At 47.3% G+C, this 18,448-nt stretch overlaps 1 protein-coding gene across 1 annotated transcript in view; it reads left to right on the top strand.

Moving 5' to 3' along the window:
* The window catches only part of Cachd1 (cache domain containing 1), a 223,501-nt gene extending 206,880 nt beyond the window's left edge, over positions 1-16,621 (top strand). Inside the window, exons 20-27 of the mRNA XM_032901775.1 lie at positions 1-161; positions 474-560; positions 1,678-1,794; positions 3,111-3,262; positions 4,844-5,005; positions 6,187-6,264; positions 6,890-6,991; positions 15,890-16,621. Coding sequence (XP_032757666.1) covers positions 1-161; positions 474-560; positions 1,678-1,794; positions 3,111-3,262; positions 4,844-5,005; positions 6,187-6,264; positions 6,890-6,991; positions 15,890-16,128 — 1,098 coding nt within the window. The 3' untranslated portion in view covers positions 16,129-16,621. The remainder of the gene's footprint in view (positions 162-473; positions 561-1,677; positions 1,795-3,110; positions 3,263-4,843; positions 5,006-6,186; positions 6,265-6,889; positions 6,992-15,889) is intronic.
* Positions 16,622-18,448: the final 1,827 nt, after the last annotated feature.

Here is an 18,448-nt window from a genome sequence, read left to right as displayed (position 1 = left end):
GGGGATTTGACGAACCTTGTGCATGGCAGCCACTGTTCTAAATACCGCCTGACAAGGATCCCAGGGACCAACGCGTTTGTCGGCATCGTCAATGAGACCTGCGACTCTCTTGCCTTCTGCGCTTGCAGCATGGTGGACCGACTCTGTCTCAACTGTCACCGGTGGGCTGGATTCTGTTCTTAGACTGTTTAATATTTTAACTAATGCCAGGCATTTTGAGCAGAAGGGGTGGGGGTGTGTCCTGGGGAAGAGAAGTCCAGGTTTATAGAAGCCTTGAGATCTATGCTGTTCCAGTCACCACGGCTGTGGGTTCAGGCCAAATGCAATTTAAATCTTTGGCCATGGCTCCATTTTCACCATCGATTGTAACTTGCAAAGGTTTTTTTTTAATCATAATCCTCTGATGTGTGTAGGATATACATGATACATCTGCTGATACCTACCTCTGATTAGTAATTCTGTTTGCTTTTCAGAATGGAGCAAAATGAATGTGAATGTCCTTGTGAGTGCCCCCTGGAGGTCAATGAGTGTACTGGCAACCTCACCAATGCAGAGAACAGGTAAAAAGTGTGTGTGTGTGTGTGTGTGTGTGTGTGTGTGTGTACACATACGTGAATTCTCAGCATGATCATTATCATATTTTCTGTAAATTCTGGGTTAAGGGTGTACAAAAATGTTTTGTTCTAATGCGGAACCTAATCATTTAGCTAGATTTCAAATAATGTCTCCCTTGAGGTTCAAATATATATGCTGTGAGATAGTAAGACTGTATGTTATATTAGAGCTGGGGAGATGGTTCTGTGAGTAAAGTTCTTGTTGTGCAAACATGTAGACTTGAGTATAAGTCTCCACACCCTTGTAAAAGCCAGGCAGTGACATGTGCCTGTAACCCTAAAAATCCAGGGAACAGACAGGCAGATCCCAAGGGCTTACTGACCAATCTAGCCAAACCATAGTGCTCTAGCTTTGGTGAGAGACAGTGCCTCAAAAAATAGAGAACAATACAGACTCCCAACATAATAAAAATAAGCCATATGAAAATCATACATGTCAGGTACTTTATCTACATTGAGTACATTTTTAACTTAATTCTATGATAAATATGTGAATGCATTCACATGTGCACAGATATATGTTCATACATGAAATGGTGTTATTTACATTATTGATATGTTCTTAGTGATTAGGCTAGATCCCTTCCCTAAAACTTAAAGGAAACACATAGTGTTGTGTGTATGTATAAAGCAACACAATACATATTTGTTAAAAATAGAGAAAGGTGTCTGGAATGGACCCTCAACTAGTCACAGTTTTACCAAGACAAGTAAGAGTGGGAGTTGTGTCCACAGAAGGTTGAGCACCGTTTGGCTTTATACCCTTCCTGTCCTGTTGAGAATTTTGGTATCGGGTAGGGGTGTGTGTGTGTGTGTGTGTGTGTGTGTGTGTGTGTGTGTGTGTGTACGCGTGCATATAAACACATATGTATTATCTCTATTGTATACGAATATAAACAAATTAAGCAATCTGGTAGTTAAATGAATTGACCCAAGGTCTCACTGAGTAGCAAAGCAACCTAAACAAATATAAAAACTCAGTTTTCTCTGACATTATCAAGGACCTCGGTGTTTGGAATATGGGTGCCATTGACCCTAACCTCCAGATTTGCTTCCTGCATAGAAACCCGAGCTGTGAGGTCCACCAGGAGCCAGTGACATACACAGCTATCGATCCTGGCCTGCAAGATGCCCTGCACCAGTGTGTCAACAGTCGATGTAACCAGAGGATGGAAAGTGGGTAAGATACTTGCCTGAAAGCTGGGCATGGTGGGACAGGCCTTTAACCCAGCACTCAGAAGGCAGTGGCAGAAGAATCTTTGTAAAGCCTGACTGGTCTACAAAGTGAGTCCAGCACAGCCAAGGAAACCTGTACCAAGAACCACGCCTCTTTTACACACACACACACACACACACACACACACACACACACACACACACACACACAGAGTGAGAGGGGAGACAGAAAGACCTTGAGATCAGTGCTCAGCAAACCCACTGAGCATCTGCAGCTGGTGTTCTCGTCCCCACTCTTCATTCTTTAAGGATATGTCCTTTGTGGGGGGGAAGGGTGGTTCTTACCCCCTGAGCCTTTTGTCTCCCAGATGGAATCTTTTATTCCCACTGGTTACAGGTATTTGACTCTTGCTGTAGGCTGAAAAGGGCCTCTGCTATGTGTAGGAGGTCTTTTTGTTTTACTAAGCAAAGAGCAAGAGATGTTGCAAGGGATTAGGCTGTCCTGGGATTCTGCACAGGACCCAGCAGCCATTGGGTTCTCTGGGGAGTATTTCAGAGCTCATTAGTTTTCCCTTCTTAGAGAGCAGATCTGCTCCAGGACAGCTCTGAGAACTAACAGCCCTGTGTCTGCCCACCCCCTGCTGTGGGCTGCTTTTTTTCCCCTCTGGGTGTTTTGGACTAGGCTTGGTGCAGTGGCTCTGCAGATCTGGGGAAGGGGGATTACTTCTCTCTGGCTGCTGGTTGCCATGTGATCTGGCAAATTGAGGGCGGGTCAGCCTCATGTTTGGTCCAGGTGAAGATTGTTAATCACAGTGATTAACATAGGTTGTCCTGCTACCTTTAGGAGTGGGCAGCACTGCCACTGGTGTGATGTCTTAGGAACGTCAACCATGCATGCAGCCCAGGAGGAAATCGCTTTTAAATTGACTACTCTTTTCCTGAATGTATTTGTCTATTATTTTCTTCCTTAAAAAAAAAATAATAATGACCACTCACATGGAGCATGTTAGACCAAAACCGAACAACCCTGGGGCCATTTGCCTTTGATCTTCTGAGATGGCTTTGAATAAGACCACACTAATTCACATGTGGAGGTTGTAAGGCAACGCAAAGAATACTTGGCCTTCTCTCATTTCCAAGTGGCCGAGAGGCATGCAATAGCCACCCCCAGGTAAAGGACTGCTATCCCCGCTTGACAAGGAAAGGGGCTTGACTGGCAGTTGTTCAGGCAGGAGCCTGTAGGGACCTGAGATGCATCCAAAGGCCAGCTTACCTGTCCTCCTGTTCCTACTGCTTTCTTAAACATTGTCAACCTGCCAGGGACTGTTTCGGGGTACTGGACTGCGAGTGGTGCGTGGTGGACAGTGACGGAAAGACTCACCTGGACAAATCCTACTGTGCGCCCCAGAAAGAATGCTTTGGAGGGATCGTGGGAGCCAAAAGTCCCTACGTTGATGACATGGGAGCCATCGGTATGTTGATTAGGGACCCATGGTGATTTGACCCTTGAATGCAATTTTCTGCCTGTATCCTGGGACCCAAATCTTTATCATCCTCTGCCCAACTCCCCTGATTCGTTTGCCCAGTCATCCCTAGTTAAAAAAAAAACCAAGGCAGATAATTACCTTCAGAGCTGGCTACACACACTGTGCGGTGAACAGCCAACCATGCTGCCAAATTTTGCAAGCCTGGAATTCATTCCCATGAAACTTATTTTGAGAAACTCTGGCCTGATTTCCACATGGCTGAACTCCGGAGTCCGCTTGAATGTGCATCCCAGCTGTCAAGCACAGGGCCTGCCCCTGCCTGCCTGCCCCCTGCCTGCCTGCCCCCTGCCCCCCCTGCCCCCCTGCCCCGCTGCCTGCCGTGTGCTATTTCATCCTGAAGCCTCCCCTTCTCCCTTTCCTTACCACCTTTACAAGGGGGAGTCTTCAGTTAGCCATCGCTGTTTAGGGTACTGGGGTCAGCAGACACCAGGGCTACTCAGCGTTGCTATAGCAGCTTAGGGAGTGGACGAGGACAGCATAAGAAGAGCCTCTAGGCTCAGGCGACCTGTCCTTGAAGGTGCTACCAAAGAGTCTATTTCTCATTAGATTTTTTTATTTAACAGTGTCATCCCAGGCTCGGCACCACGCCCTTGCTCTTAGCTGGCAAATTTGAGTCACCATATTTAAGCTGCTAGTGAACGTAGATGTTTCTCATCATGGGATTCAGTTGTGACCCAAACCTTCTAAGGGCTGAAAAAAATAAGTCAAAATGTTTTCAATTCACTCAGCCTGCTGAATATTACATAACTTAACAGACCAGTTCACCGCAGAGTTCTGGTTCCTTAACCCTTGGGAGCCCCATGGCTGATGGGGCACTGCCGTAGCTTGTATCAAGAGAGTCTGCTCCATATTACAAGCCCAGGGAGAGTTCAAGATTCCAAAGCCCATGCCCTTTTTACTGAATGCTTCATTACTCTTATGTCTGACAAATTAGTCAAATCATCACAAATTTGGGACCATCCATGTCTTGCTTCTTTTTTTTTTTTTTTAAAGATTGATTTTATATATGTGAGTATACTGTTGCTGTCTTTAGACACACCAGAAGAGGGCACTAGATTCTGAGACAGATGGTTGTGAGCCACCATGTGGTTGCTGGGAATAGAACTCAGGGCCTCTGGAAGAGCAGTCAGTGCTCTTAACTGCTGAGCCATCTCTACAGCTCTGTATCTTGCTTTTTAACTTGCCCATTTAACTTCACTGAAGGGAGGCTTCCTTCCTGTGGGGATGTGGGATTGAGCTCTTGTGTTACCGCTGAACCAGGCAAGGGCACAATACTCCAAAGGGTTATGTTCTGTGCTTCTAGGAGGCTAGACCTCTGCAGCTTGCTCTGTGAACCACAGACTTAGGTACTTCGTATCTCTTAGCTCATGTGTGCTTCAAAGAAGCCCACCTCGTCTCTCTCTCCCAGGTGCTGTTGCCTCTTGGTGCGTAGCCAGGGCTCCATCAGCACAAGCAATGCATGTTGGGGATGCTGACACGGCACTTCTGTTGGTTTCTTCCCTCAAGGTGATGAGGTGATCACACTGAACATGATTAAGAGCGCCCCAGTGGGCCCTGTGGCCGGAGGGATCATGGGCTGCATCATGGTGCTGGTCCTTGCCGTCTACGCTTACCGCCACCAGATCCATCGCCGGAGCCACCAGCATATGTCTCCTCTTGCTGCTCAAGGTGAGTGCAGAAAGCTCTGATAGGGCTTTCAGCGGTGATTTGTTAGGAAAACGTACGAGCAGCACGATGCCTGAAGTCCCCAAAGCCTGCTTTCTAGTTTAGTGCCTAAACTCCACATGCCCCATTTTGATTACCCAGAAAATAGCGGGCCCTTTCCAGGTGCTACCAACATCCTCATCCCTCACACACTCCATGGCCTACTTCCCTCATAGGCTAAACAGGGCCGCTGGGGCGCTGATAGAATGTGTATCAGCATGCTGCCCTGGCAGGTCTGAACCCAAGCGTATCAGAGACCCCTGGATCATTATTAAGATCAAGAATATGAGTCCATTCTGTTGCATTCCTGTACAGAGTACGACTGGTCACGTCAGAAAAATCAGATCTCTCCAAACAGGATAGGTCATAGAAGCAAACTCCAGAAGAGTTGGTCTCTAATCATGGCCTTGTTGCCAAAGCTTTGAGTCTGCCATCTCTATTCAAAACCATCCCCACCTTCCCGAAGTCCCCAGAGATACGTCAGCCCTCTGAGAAAGTAAACTCAACTCACAGGTGTCCCAGCCACGTAACTCAGCTTGTAGGACTAGTGGCAAGTTAGGTGTTGCTATGACGACAAACCTGACACAGCACAGCCACGGAGCTATAACCTGCCTGAGATTCAGCTAGACCCAGGGTGGCCCACATCCAGGGTGGCCTTGCGCCTGGCTATATGCAGCTCCTCAGCGTTTTCACAGAAAGACACTGATGCTTCAGACCCTGCTTCTTCCATTTACGCGTGTGATAGAAGATTAAAGATGAGTTAGTTGGTCTCCGTCCGTTTCATCTCTTTCTCCAGAGCTCAAGTCCAGATGCTCCTTCCTTAGTCTCTGGTTCCTCCTTTGTCTCTGCCTGCCTCTGTACCAGACAGGGGCATCAGTTCATTCTCTTGCAAGCTCACTATTTTATTTTATTTTATTTTATTTATTTTATTTTATTTATTTTATTTTACCTTTACAAGGGACTGGGCATAAAACCCAGCACTCAGTTGAGGCGAGCTTTCTCCCACTCTGCTCCACCCTCTGCCCTAAACTCATCCTTGACGGAATGCTGTCACCTAGCCATCAAACCAGCGCTCAGCGGGGTATTAAAGCCAGTGATTTTGTTTGATTAAATAGTCATGTTTCTCCCTTTTTAATGATGGACAGAAATGTCAGTGCGTATGTCCAACCTGGAGAATGACAGAGATGAAAGAGAGGATGACAGTCACGAAGACAGAGGCATCAGTGAGTATCCGCCGCCCCCTGCCTCACGTGTCAGCAGGAGCCTAATCCAAAATAAAGATTCCTTCTTATGTCCTTTTGGCTTGTATTAAATTTTCAGAAGCTTTGACATGGTGGATTTTTTTCCCTCCCCTTTTCACTAGCAATAAGTGTGGGCCTCTGCTTTGTTTCAGAAAAATCTCAAAAGCCTTTTTTTTTTTTTTTTTTTGATGTTATCTTTTACATTTTCTTTGGCCTAAAGCCTTTCCTCCTATTATTTTCCCAACATGCTGTTTTAGAAAGAGAATTTTCTAGAATATTTTTTTTTTAGTCCCTTAATTAGTGTACTAAAAGAAGAGTGCTTTCTTTATTAAAAGAGACTTCTGTTGATGTTTAAATCCTTGGTCTTTAGCTGCCAAGACGGTGGCCTGCTGGTGTATATTGGGGATAAGTGGCTGAGTACCTGTCCCTGCGTCAGCCCTAAGCCAGCACCCCCCACCCCCATCCTTAGGATTCTTAAAAATGATTTATTCTAATTCCTGAAAGAATAACTCCTCCAACTTATGAGTGGCCATGCTCAGAGCAAGGGGGTTGAAACCATGGAGGTACTGGCACAAGAATGACATTAATTGTCCGTGACGTCCCGCAGTCAGCAACACTCGGTTCATAGCTGCAGTCATGGAGCGACACGCACACAGCCCGGAAAGGAGGCGACGCTACTGGGGCCGCTCGGGAACCGAAAGTGATCATGGTAAGATCTGGTCCCCCGGCATTAGAGGCCCTCTGGAGCCCGGGCTATGTCTGTGGGAGGTGGGCACAGCCTCTTTCTCTCCCTTTCTGATGTTCTGTACATAAGCTAACTATTTTGACATAGCCTCCCCACCCCAAAGGAAGCACCAGGCATGGCATGATCTGAGGAGAGTGTCTGGGCAGTTCTGTCCCAGTACTTCCAGACACAAGCTAAGAGGCCCTGGCCACACCGATTGCTTTCCCGTTTTTCTCCATCAAGAATGTGGGGACTGGTGAGATGGCTCAGTGGATAGAGTTTCTTGCAGCCAAACCTGATGACCTCAGTTTGATCGATGGGATCCACAGGATAGAAGGAAAGATCTGATTCCCACAAGTTACCTCTGACTGCCACACACTACAGTGCACAGGCACCAGACACAAATAAGTGTAACTTTTTTCTCTGTGTATCCTTGGCTGTCCTGGAACTCACTCTGTAGACCAGGCTGGCCTCAAACTCGTCCTGGAACTCACTCTGTAGACCAGGCTGGCCTCACACTCGTCCTGGAACTCACTCTGACCAGGCTGGCCTCACACTCGTCCTGGCCTCACACTCACTCTCTGTAGACCAGGCTGGCCTCACTCGTCCTGGAACTCACTCTGTAGACCAGGCTGGCCTCAAACTCGTCCTGGAACTCACTCTGTAGACCAGGCTGGCCTCACCCTCATCCTGGAACTCACTCTGTAGACCAGGCTGGCCTCAAACTCGTCCTGGAACTCACTCTGTAGACCAGGCTGGCCTCAAACTCGTCCTGGAACTCACTCTGTAGACCAGGCTGGCCTCAAACTCGTCCTGGAACTCACTCTGTAGACCAGGCTGGCCTCACACTCGTCCTGGAACTCACTCTGTAGACCAGGCTGGCCTCACTCGTCCTGGAACTCACTCTGTAGACCAGGCTGGCCTCAAACTCGTCCTGGAACTCACTCTGTAGACCAGGCTGGCCTCACACTCGTCCTGGAACTCACTCTGTAGACCAGGCTGGCCTCACTTGTCGAGACCTACCCGCCTCTGCCTTCAGGCACCAGAGTTAAAGGCGTGTGCCGCCACCACCTGGTAATAAGGAAAGTTTTTGAAAGTGTGTTTTTGACACTTTTTTTCATAGCTGTAACCAGATACCTGGCAAAAACAACTTCAGGGAGGAATTATTCCTTTGGCTCATGGTTTAAGGGGCTCGGTTTGCTAAGCAACCAGATCGCTTAGGCCTGTATCTTGAGTGGAACATCATAGTGGCAGGGACGGTGGCAGAAGACAGCTGTGACCATCATGACTGGGGTGGGTAGAGTCAGGGGCCCACACCAGAAAAGAGTCAGGGTACTGTAAATCAGGAGCAGCCACCAGTGACCCACTTCCTTCATCCAGATCTCATCTCCCAGCGTTTACAGAACTTCCCAAAACAGTGTTACTAGCTCTGAGTGTGTGTGTGTGTGTGTGTGTGTGTGTGTGTGTGTGTGTGTGTGTGTGTGTGTGTGTGTGTGTGTGTGTGTACCTGTGTGTGTCAACATGAGGCTATGGGAAACACCTCAAAATCTCACTGTCACTAAAGGTTCACACTTTCAGTGTGAAGCCCCCTTAGGTCCCAGGACCCTGTTGCTGATGTACCAGTGTCGGCGGCGGCAGCGGCAGCAGCAGCAGCAGCAGCAGCAGCAGCAGCAGCAGCAGCAGCAGCAGCAGCAGCAGCAGCATATTCTTGGTCATAGACAAAGCTAGGCTGTCTTCTAGTGTTGGCCACTCCATCTCTGGCGGTGTCTTCCAGGCTCAAAGGCTTTGATGAAGAGCCATTTACACTGAGCCTGGACAGAGCTGCAGATGTACATTAACTGCAGAAAAGCCAAGCAGAAGTCCCATATCCTGTTCCAAAGATCTGCCACAGCACAGGGCCTCTCACATTCTTGGTGTCTCCTAGCTCATTGTCTCCCGAACGGCAGGTGTGTCAGGTCTGTGAGCCTCACTGCCACTGTCAACCAAAAACAGAACCAGAGTGAAAGAACGCTTTATTGTTAAAGCTAGTAAGTCTTTGAATATGGTTAGATAATTACTTGAACTTTTTTTTTAATCTTGGCTTTTCCCACACCTATCCTGAAAAGAAGAAAAAAGCCTTCAAACACTGTGTCTCTGTTTATATGCAAAGGCAAAGGAGATGACATACCTCCAAGCGACCAATAGCCCCCTGACACCACCTCAGCGATGCAATCGTCCTTTGGAAGATGTGAGATGCTGCAGCCCAGCCTAGTAAATCAGAGGCCGTGTATTGAGCTTTGAATGACATTGTTCCCACTGACTGAACAGAACCTTCAAGTTTCTATGGAGAACCGAGGCAGAACTTAAATTTTTCAGTTTCTTGGCTTCCTGCACCTCCCAGCCCCCACCCCCTGCAAAAGAATCCTTTGAACCCATGTAAGTTCTTCTGCTAGGTCACTCTGTGCCTTCTCTTTGGAATACTAAAGCAGGTTGGAGGGCTACTAGAGTTCAGCAGAAATAATTTCTTATTCAGCAGAAACACCAACTCTCAGCTCTCCCTCTCCCATGGCATCCATACCAAATTAGGATCTGGAGTAACAAAGCATTGCCCAGCTCCTTCCACTGTCTTAGTGATACAGTACGAAGCAGCAGCTTAGGTAAAGTGCACCGTGCAGCGAGGCAGGCATCGAAGGGCTCTCATCTCTTACTAATTGGATCTCTGTTGTCCCGGAGGAATAAAAATAGAGTTTCTCATGCAGACAGAATACACCACCAAAGGAAGTGGAAAGTGTTGACAGTGCCCAGATTCCAAATACATCATTAAATCAATGGAGCTTAACTGTAGGCCGTTGTATCCCTGAACCTGTACAGCATGTCACTAAAAGTGACCCGTCAAGTGGAGGGCGCTGTCATGCCAGCAGGATAAAGAGTACATGCCCATTAAGGGAGAAAATAGAGTTGATTGTTTTGTCAACATGGGTCTTGATTGGTGACCCCCCTGTGTCATGTACTGGGCATGTCCTGTGCACTGGGCAATGTGGGGCTGGGAGAACACCCTGGAGGCAAGGATGAGTTCACTTTAGAGTCCATCACTGCTTGTTTTTATAGCAAGCTGTTTAGACTCTAGTGAGCATTTTAGTCCTTAGGTTCCTGATGCCAGCTATGGAAGCACACACATCTAATCCCAGCGCTCTAGGTGCAGAGGCAGGCAGATGTGGAGGCTAACCTGATCTACATAGTGAGTTCCAGGCCAGCTAGGGCTACATAATGATACTCTGTCTCGAAAATAAATACACACATAAATAATAGAATTGGATTTTCTACCCGTTAAAATTCTTGAGAAGGGGCTGGGGATTTATCTCAGTGGTAGAGCGCTTGCCTAGGAAGCGCAAGGCCCTGGGTTCGGTCCCCAGCTCCGAAAAAAAGAACCAAAAAAAAAAAATTCTTGAGAAGATTTAAGGGGATAGCATGGTAGGAGCTTGGGGTTCAGGCTTATACCTGTGCTCCCTCCTCCCTGCTTATACTTTAGGGAAACCCAGAGTGAAGGTGTATGTTCACAGACATGTATGTATGTATGTATGTTTGCATACATGGTGGAAGGAGATAGATGCCCAGAGTGAACAAAGGAAAAAGGAAAAGTAGTTCATGATCCAAGGAAGGGCTGGAGCTCGGGAGAGAGCAGTGCCAGGGTTCTATGTTACACTGAACGTGTGTGTGTGTGTGTGTGTGTGTGTGTGTGTGTGTGTGTGTGTGTGTGTGTGTGTGTGTGATGCGTGTGCACACACTCCTGATTGATAGATGCTGGCAGTGCCAGGGTTCTGTGTTACACTGAACGTGTGTGTGTGTGTGTGTGTGTGTGTGATGTGCGTGCACACACTCCTGATAGATGCTAAAAGCCTAGGCCCCTGGGAAGCTGCATAGTGATGATGTTCCTAGAATTAAAATGTGCTGTTACTTAGAAACTTAAGGTTGCTTATTTATTTAGAAAAAGTGAGGACATGTTTTAAAGTATAAGTTTTTTTTCTTTGGTGCTGGGAGTCAACACTAGGATCTGGCTCATGCTAGGTAAATACTCTTGTGTTGTGAATACCCTAGCCACACTTTCATCTGTGTTCTAAGACAACTTGAAGCCACTGTTCTTGTCAGCAACGCATGAGCCTTTCCCGTTGAGCTACTTACTAAACAGCTCTGTAACCGGGCTGCGTCTGCTTTGTCTCATCCTTCCCTTGAAAACAGCATGTTCTGTCTGATACCTACTGGCTTGTTTTTAAGTTAAAAATACCAGCCAGCAAATGTTTATTTGCTCCTTGTGGGCTTATGTTGCTGCTGCTTCCTCATTAGAAACTTGACAACCCGGTTTAGACAGATATTTTTCCATATAGATGTGTGTTGAGCAACCTTTTCTCTTTGAAAATGGGATTTCTCCCTATCCTTGGTTGTTTCCAAAGTACTTTTTTCCAAGACAAATGAAAAGAAAACCTAGTCAAAAGCAGACCTTATCCTGGAGCTACCCTCCTGAAGTTACTCTCTGTGGCCACTAGATGGCGAGTGAGCCCCTGATGGAACCAGTGTTCTCACGAGTAGCAATGTTTCAGGAAGTGGAACCTAAACACATAAGCAGAGCGCCAAACTACAGAAGCTAAATTTGAGCTTCTATTCCTCAGGGCTGCCTGGCCTCATTCCTAAAGTTGAGGCTATCTCCATAGATGCTTTCTACATATGCCTTTACAATTGCTGCCAGAGGTCCTTTGTGTTTAAATAGCATTTTTTTTTCCGTGATCTATGGTCAAGACCCTGTCTGTCCTTGTGCTCCCTCACAGTTCTCAGTACACAGCAAAACTTCCTGGCACCAAGTAAATGGTTACTTGTTGGATGAGAAAATGTGTCTGTGGGCTGGGGAGAAGGATCCGTGGTTTGCAAAGCGTTTGCTCCACGGGCGTGAGGACCTGAGTTTCCACAGAACCCACGCAACAAAGTCTGGCACAATGGCCCTATCTATAAGCCCAGAGTTGGCATCGTGAGATGGGAGGTGGAGGTGGGAGAATCCCCGGGAGCTTGTGGGAGGGCTAGACTGGTATATACAGCAGCAAACGAGACCCTGCCTCTAACAAAGTAGGAGGTAAGGAACGACACTGGAGATTGTCCTTTGACCTGCACACACGCACGCCCATACTCACACTACCACCACACACACCCACAAAAGCAGACGCCAAGAGAAAGAAAAGAGCACAGCACGCATCGTATCGCCTGCTGCCTTAACCCCTGCTGTGCCCTGGGCATTTCCATTCATGTCATTAAATACTAGGAAGGTGCCGGGTGAGTGAAGAGTCAGTGCAAACGTTTCCTCACTTGCAGATACTGAGAGAAACCATTTCCGAGAGGGGGAAACTGTACTTTTGTCTCACGGTTTCACAGGTCTCAGTCCGTGCTTAGCCACTCACACTAGTTCTGAGCCATGGCCAGGCAAACAAAGATGGCTGAGGGCATTGCGGAGTGAGGGTCATCTTTCCAGGGCAAGCCTCCAGTCACACACCTCCTCTAACTACACCCCACCACCTCCCACTAATGCTACATGGTCCGAATCCATCAAGGGATCAATCCACTGATAAAGTTGGAGCCATCTTGGCTGAGCCCCTTCCCAGAGCACAATAATCAGCATCCAAGTCCCCAACACAAGAGCCTCTGGGGGGCATCTCAGATCCAGACTCAGCGAGGCAAATAATTGCAGAGTATCTCTGGACTAAAAACCATTAATTAGGGAAAAAATGGATTTCCCAATCTTCCTAATTGTATGAGACTACTATTTGGTATGCCAGGAAAAGCTCTGGGTAATGGAGAACACACCGATGTCATTACTTGGGGAATTATAGTGTTATCAGTCCCTTACTGTGAGGCACTCCGAAGTGACCAGAGATGAGACCCACCAGGGCAGCATCTGAGCCTAAATGCTTTGCTAATCAGCAGCCTCCTTGATATGCAAAGGACAGTGTGGTTCAGACATCAGCAGCTCTCAGAGCCTGGCCTCCTCTCACAATGCAGTCTTAGCCTTGACAAAGAGTGCAAATGGAGAAACTTACTCTGACCCCTACCCCTTAAAAGTGGAGAAAGGCATCACTGTTCCCTCCACCCTGAATCTAGAAACCTGGACCATGCACAGGGCCTCTAATCCCTTTACCTGGCAGGTCCATTTGGTCCCCAAGTTCTCTGCTCCTTCCCAGGAACAACCTCCTGATGGTAGGTAGGTGCTTTTCCAATTATTCACCGTCCACGTGAGGTCTGGAGTGCAGCCTCCAATTCTCTGAGCACCAGACCTCTGTCCAGATTATACTGACACCTACCCACCCCCAGTACCTGCCACTAAGTGCCGGTGGTTTCAGCTAGCGTTTTCACCCTGGCCTCAGCCTCCCTGCCATCAGCCTTGCCTCCATTCCCCGTGCCAAGCTTCTCAGCCCTTCAACGCCAACCCTTTTTAGCACAGTGGCTCTCAACCTTTCCAAGGCTGAGAGTTCAATACAGTTCTTCATGTCTTAGTCACCCCCCCAACCATAAAATTATTCCATTGCTAATTCATAACTGTAATTTTGCTACTGTTGTGAGTGATAATGTAAATATCTGATAGGAGGCCCCCAAATGGTCCCCTAAAGGGTGATGACCCACAGGTTGAGCACCACTGCTTCAGGGCTGTTGCTCAGAGCTATTGTGTATGATTGTGCCCTGCCAGCACCTGTGAGTGCCTTGACTGGTGGCTTCTGAGGCCTTTCCTCCTGCCTTGCTCCTGACAGCTTCTCCTGGTCCCTGCATCAAGGTGCACTCAGTGATAAGACAGTCAGCAGCAAACTCTGCCCTCCTTCCCCAACTTTGCTGAAGCCATGCCTGTTTCTCACTAGTTGTGTGTGTGTGTGTGTGTGTGTGTGTGTGTGTGTGTGTGTGTACACCAGCCTCTCAGAATCAAGACGGTCCCAAACAAAACAAGTCATGCCATCATCATCCTGACTCTAGTTCTAGCCTTACCATTTAACCACCCATACCTGGTTGCCTAGCAACCTCTACAGTCGGCCCTGTCCCGCTTTCCCTCATCCTTCAGTGGGCTGTGCAGTGACTTCCTATGTGTCTTCCTTGCCCTTTCCTCTATCCTTCAAACTGCCAGTAGGTCTCGCTGACCACAGAGCGTTCGTGGCCGGCCATGTATAGGGAAAGTGTGAACCTGTTGTCTACACTAGCACACACATCATGCAATAACTTTAACTTACCTCTCCACTTCTCCTGTCTCTGCTGTCCGGCTACCTGCTAACACATGTCCGAGGCGTGTGGTGGAAGAATCATTTCTTCCATGCTTCTGGGGCTGGCCTCCTGTCTCTTCGCTTTTATCCACTTTTCCAAAGTCTTACTCACCCCCCTTAGAGTGGGATGACCCCTCCTCATTCCTTCAGTCAAGAAAAGTTAGTCTGCCTTGCTTTCAGCTGAACCTCACCGCTATCGTTCACCATGGTCTACATTAGAGGGAGCATCTATCTCTCCTGCTCAGTGTGAGTCATTAAGGCTATTTCACTCGTCACCCCCCTACCCCATTGTGGCTCTCAGTAAAAGAGTGACCCAATGGCCTGTGCTCTTACTTGTCTCAAACACGGGTGACTTATCTCCCTTTGCAGGACCAGGTTTTTGTCTGGGAAGTGCCTCCAGTACCTTAGCAGAGTGACTTGTACCTAAGAAATGCCCAGTAGACCCCCCCTGCACTGGACCGCTCCATCATTCTTCCAATGGAGTTATGTTTTATTGAGGACCTAGATTTGCCTTTATTACTTTTGCACAGAGCAGGCTTTTTCAACCATGCAGCGCTCCCGCTTGTCTGAATGCAAGCACATCAATTTTGCAGTCACAAATGCGACTAGTTCTTACCCCTGGGTGAGGGCTGATTGACACTGAGGTGCCAGGAAGCTATTAATGAGCTGTCACTTCTCAATACATTTAGAATAGATTTTTTTTTCTTTGCAATATTTAAAAACATGCCAAGGTTCTTGGAAAGGAATCTTTTTGATCAACTAAGGTACTTTCTTTTGAAACATGTATCACTTAGAATACTGAAAGGAATGAATCTTTAAACATAGTGAGCCAGCTTACACAGAGAATAGTTGATTCCTTTCTAGTTGCTCTGGGTTAGACAGGAATTTGATGTTTCAGTAAGTGCCGGAACCTTGGATGCGCTCCTACCATCGAGCCACCTCCCTTCGACTGTGACACTGAGAGCGCAGCTGCTATGCAGGAGTCACTGACCTGCGCTTTGCTGGAGGCCTGTGTTCCAGTGATAATGAGCTAGACCTGCGCTGATTGGCCGCACCCTCACTAATGTCACACGGGGATAACTGGTTAGATCCTCACTGATACTTCATGGTGATGGTAGATCAGACCCTCACTGCCATCCCACAAGCATTTCATCATTCAGCTCTTGCCCACCAGCCCCAACCAGCCTGTGCCCTGATCACAGTGTCTGAAGCTGCCCACTACCTGTCTGCTTTAGTAGTTTATACTACACAGGATACATCTCATTCGTCAGAAGCATGGGATCATGGCTCCAAGAGTGCTAGGATGGGTACCTGCAGATAATGGGGTGTATGGGGTGACCTCACAGTGGGGCTGTCACCAGCCTGGGGGTCTGGAGCAGTGACTCTCATTTCACCCCAACTTTCTCTGTTGTTCAATATGGTTGTGTATTTATGGTTCCTTGTGTTTAGGAAAAACAAATAAACAACCCGTTTTTTTTTTTCTCTAGCTTTCCTTAACATTAAAATACTTCAGCATCCTCTGGTGATGTGCACATGTTAGCACCTAAATATCACTAGCACAGGGCTGCACCCCCACCTCAGCCAGTCTGCTCTGTGTCCTGAGGCTATGTTGTTCCTTTTCTAGGGTACAGCACCATGAGCCCGCAGGAAGACAGTGAGAACCCTCCATGCAACAACGACCCTTTGTCAGCTGGGGTGGACGTAGGGAACCATGATGACGACTTGGACCTGGACACCCCGCCTCAGACTGCAGCCCTGCTAAGCCACAAGTTCCATCACTACCGCTCACACCACCCGACCCTCCATCACAGCCACCACCTGCAGGCGGCCGTGACGGTGCACACGGTGGATGCTGAGTGCTAACGGCCCTCCCGCTCACCTCCAGAAGCAGAATGCTCTGAGGGGGAGAAAAGAAAATGAGCCGGCATACAGTCCTGTCACGTGACACGCTTTGTCCAGCGTGGTTCCGCCGGCTTGGCTGCCTGCGGGCGTGTTTAAAAACTGAAACCACAAGGTCCCGTGTGTGAGAATCTGATGCTGGTTCTGTAATGGAGGGGGAGCCTGATAAACTGAGCTGCCGTGATGGAATGGGACAGTAGGCATACCTCCAACAGAGACACGGGGAGAGGGAACCGAGCCAGAAGAATGCTCCCAGCACCAGAGGCACTCAGCCCCTTAACTGGAAGAAAGCTGGAGCAGAGGCCAGGAACGTGGCACACCGGATGCCACCAGCCGCTGGATGGACTCCCACGTTTCCTAGCGGTACCTGGATGCCACCATAACTGTACAGAGCTCACCTTAAGCTCTAAATGATGCATCTCAAAATTTCTAAGTAAAGGATTATTTTTCTACTATTTATTGAACTTTCAAACTTTGTTGGGGGGAAAGGAAACGAGAGATTCTCGGCCGTAACCCTGGCTGTTGTGTGTGATGATGTGGTTCTTTGACTAAGGAGTTGTGTTTCTTATTTAACTGGTGATCTGCCCACTGCCCTCATCCACCACCACCCCCCAAAAAAAAAAAACTAGGGGAAATGAAAAATCTTTCTCTGGCTTGTTTACTGTTACTTCCTGGAAAAAAAAAAAAACTGTCATCTGCATAGCATTCCCTCTTTGGAGGGGCAGTGATCCAAGACATTTTCAAAGAAACTTCATTCCTTTAGAATTCATTTCCACCTACCATGCAATGGTTTTCCTTAGGTTTCTACGAAATCTAGTATTATAACCGTAGCCTTCCAGTTTAGGTAGGCTTGGGTTTATTCTTTGTTTTAAAGACTATAAATTTTAAAATGTCTCCTTTTTTACTCTGAGAATATTAAACAGGTAAAGGGGGACATTCTAAAATTGTGAAATTGTGGTTCTTAAAAGATTTCTTTTGAAATCACAGCTCAAAGCTGCTGCCACGTATCTACCAAACTGCTTTTGACTTCCACAGGGATTCATCAAATGGCTACTTGGACGTGGGGCACTGGGAATTTAAAGTAGTGTTCTAATTACAGTGGTGTATTTTAGATTCACACTTCGTGATTCAAATATGTTATGAAGAAGTTCTTTGCACCATGTGTGTGGTAAATCTCCATTTATATATAGTTGGGAAAAAAAATCACCGAATAATGTTTTAATCATAGGGTATCATGATATACTGTAAAAAATAAACATTGGGTCCTCAGCACTACAGAAAGTAAACTATATATGTGCTCCCCGGGAAGCCCTTCATACTGTGTATAAAGTTGCAGTCTAGTGAAATAAACTGTATGCAGTGGACAGCCGAGAGGCTGCCGTTATCTGACGTGCCTTTTCTCACTCCACAGCCTAGATATCCTTTCAATATTCCAAACAACTTCAGGTCTCTTGACCACAAAGATATTGACAGGTTAAAAGAAAGAACATAAAAGTAAGTAAAACTACCCTGTGTGGTGGTTTAGGCTTTACAAGCTAAACTCAGCAGGAGGAGCCAAAGTTTGAGAGTAGCGTGGTGAGACCTTGTCTCGAAACCACTAAATAAAGGCGTAGATAGCTCCCTCTTCTCAGTCCACTTCCTTGGTGTAGGATGGTCAACCCTATCTTGCCAAGTTTGTGTAGGTTTCCTGGCTTCCCTTCTCCATGGGGGTCTAGTGTTTCCTGTCATAGCTGAAACTCTCTTGTTAAGAAACCTGCTTCTCTGGGCTGGAGAGATGGTTCAGTGCTTAAAAATGCTTGCTCCTCTTCCAGAGGACCCAAAGTCAGTCCCCACCTCACATGCTATGTGGCTCACAACCCCCTGTAACTCCAGGCCAAGAGGTTCTGACATCCCAGTACCTGCACACAAATAGCATATGCTCACACAGACACACCAAACATAATTAAAATATAAAAGAAGTCATTTTTTAAAAAACAGTGCTTGGCTGAGGAGGGAGAAATAATACAAAGATGTTATCTCCAAGAAAGATGTTATCATAAGAGTGTTGTGGGGTAGGGGTGGAGGCCATTGAGAGGAGCCGGACCTCTATACTCACGCCTTCTCCAAAAGGTCTCATAGTTCGAGTCCACCAAAGTTTACCAACTACCATTTTAGGGTTAGTTACAGTACGTGGGTGAGAGGCCACAGGAAGGAGCATGTGAAGGTCTCCACCCACCATGGATGATGACCTACCTGCTGGTTAGGTAGATGGAGGTCTCTTCCTTCAGTCCTCCCTTGCTAAATA

The sequence above is a fragment of the Rattus rattus genome, chromosome 1, assembly GCF_011064425.1.
Source record: "Rattus rattus isolate New Zealand chromosome 1, Rrattus_CSIRO_v1, whole genome shotgun sequence".
Classification (NCBI taxonomy): Eukaryota; Metazoa; Chordata; class Mammalia; order Rodentia; family Muridae; genus Rattus; species Rattus rattus.
Note: the sequence above shows the minus strand (reverse complement) of the source record. Positions and strands in the feature narration are given on the sequence as shown.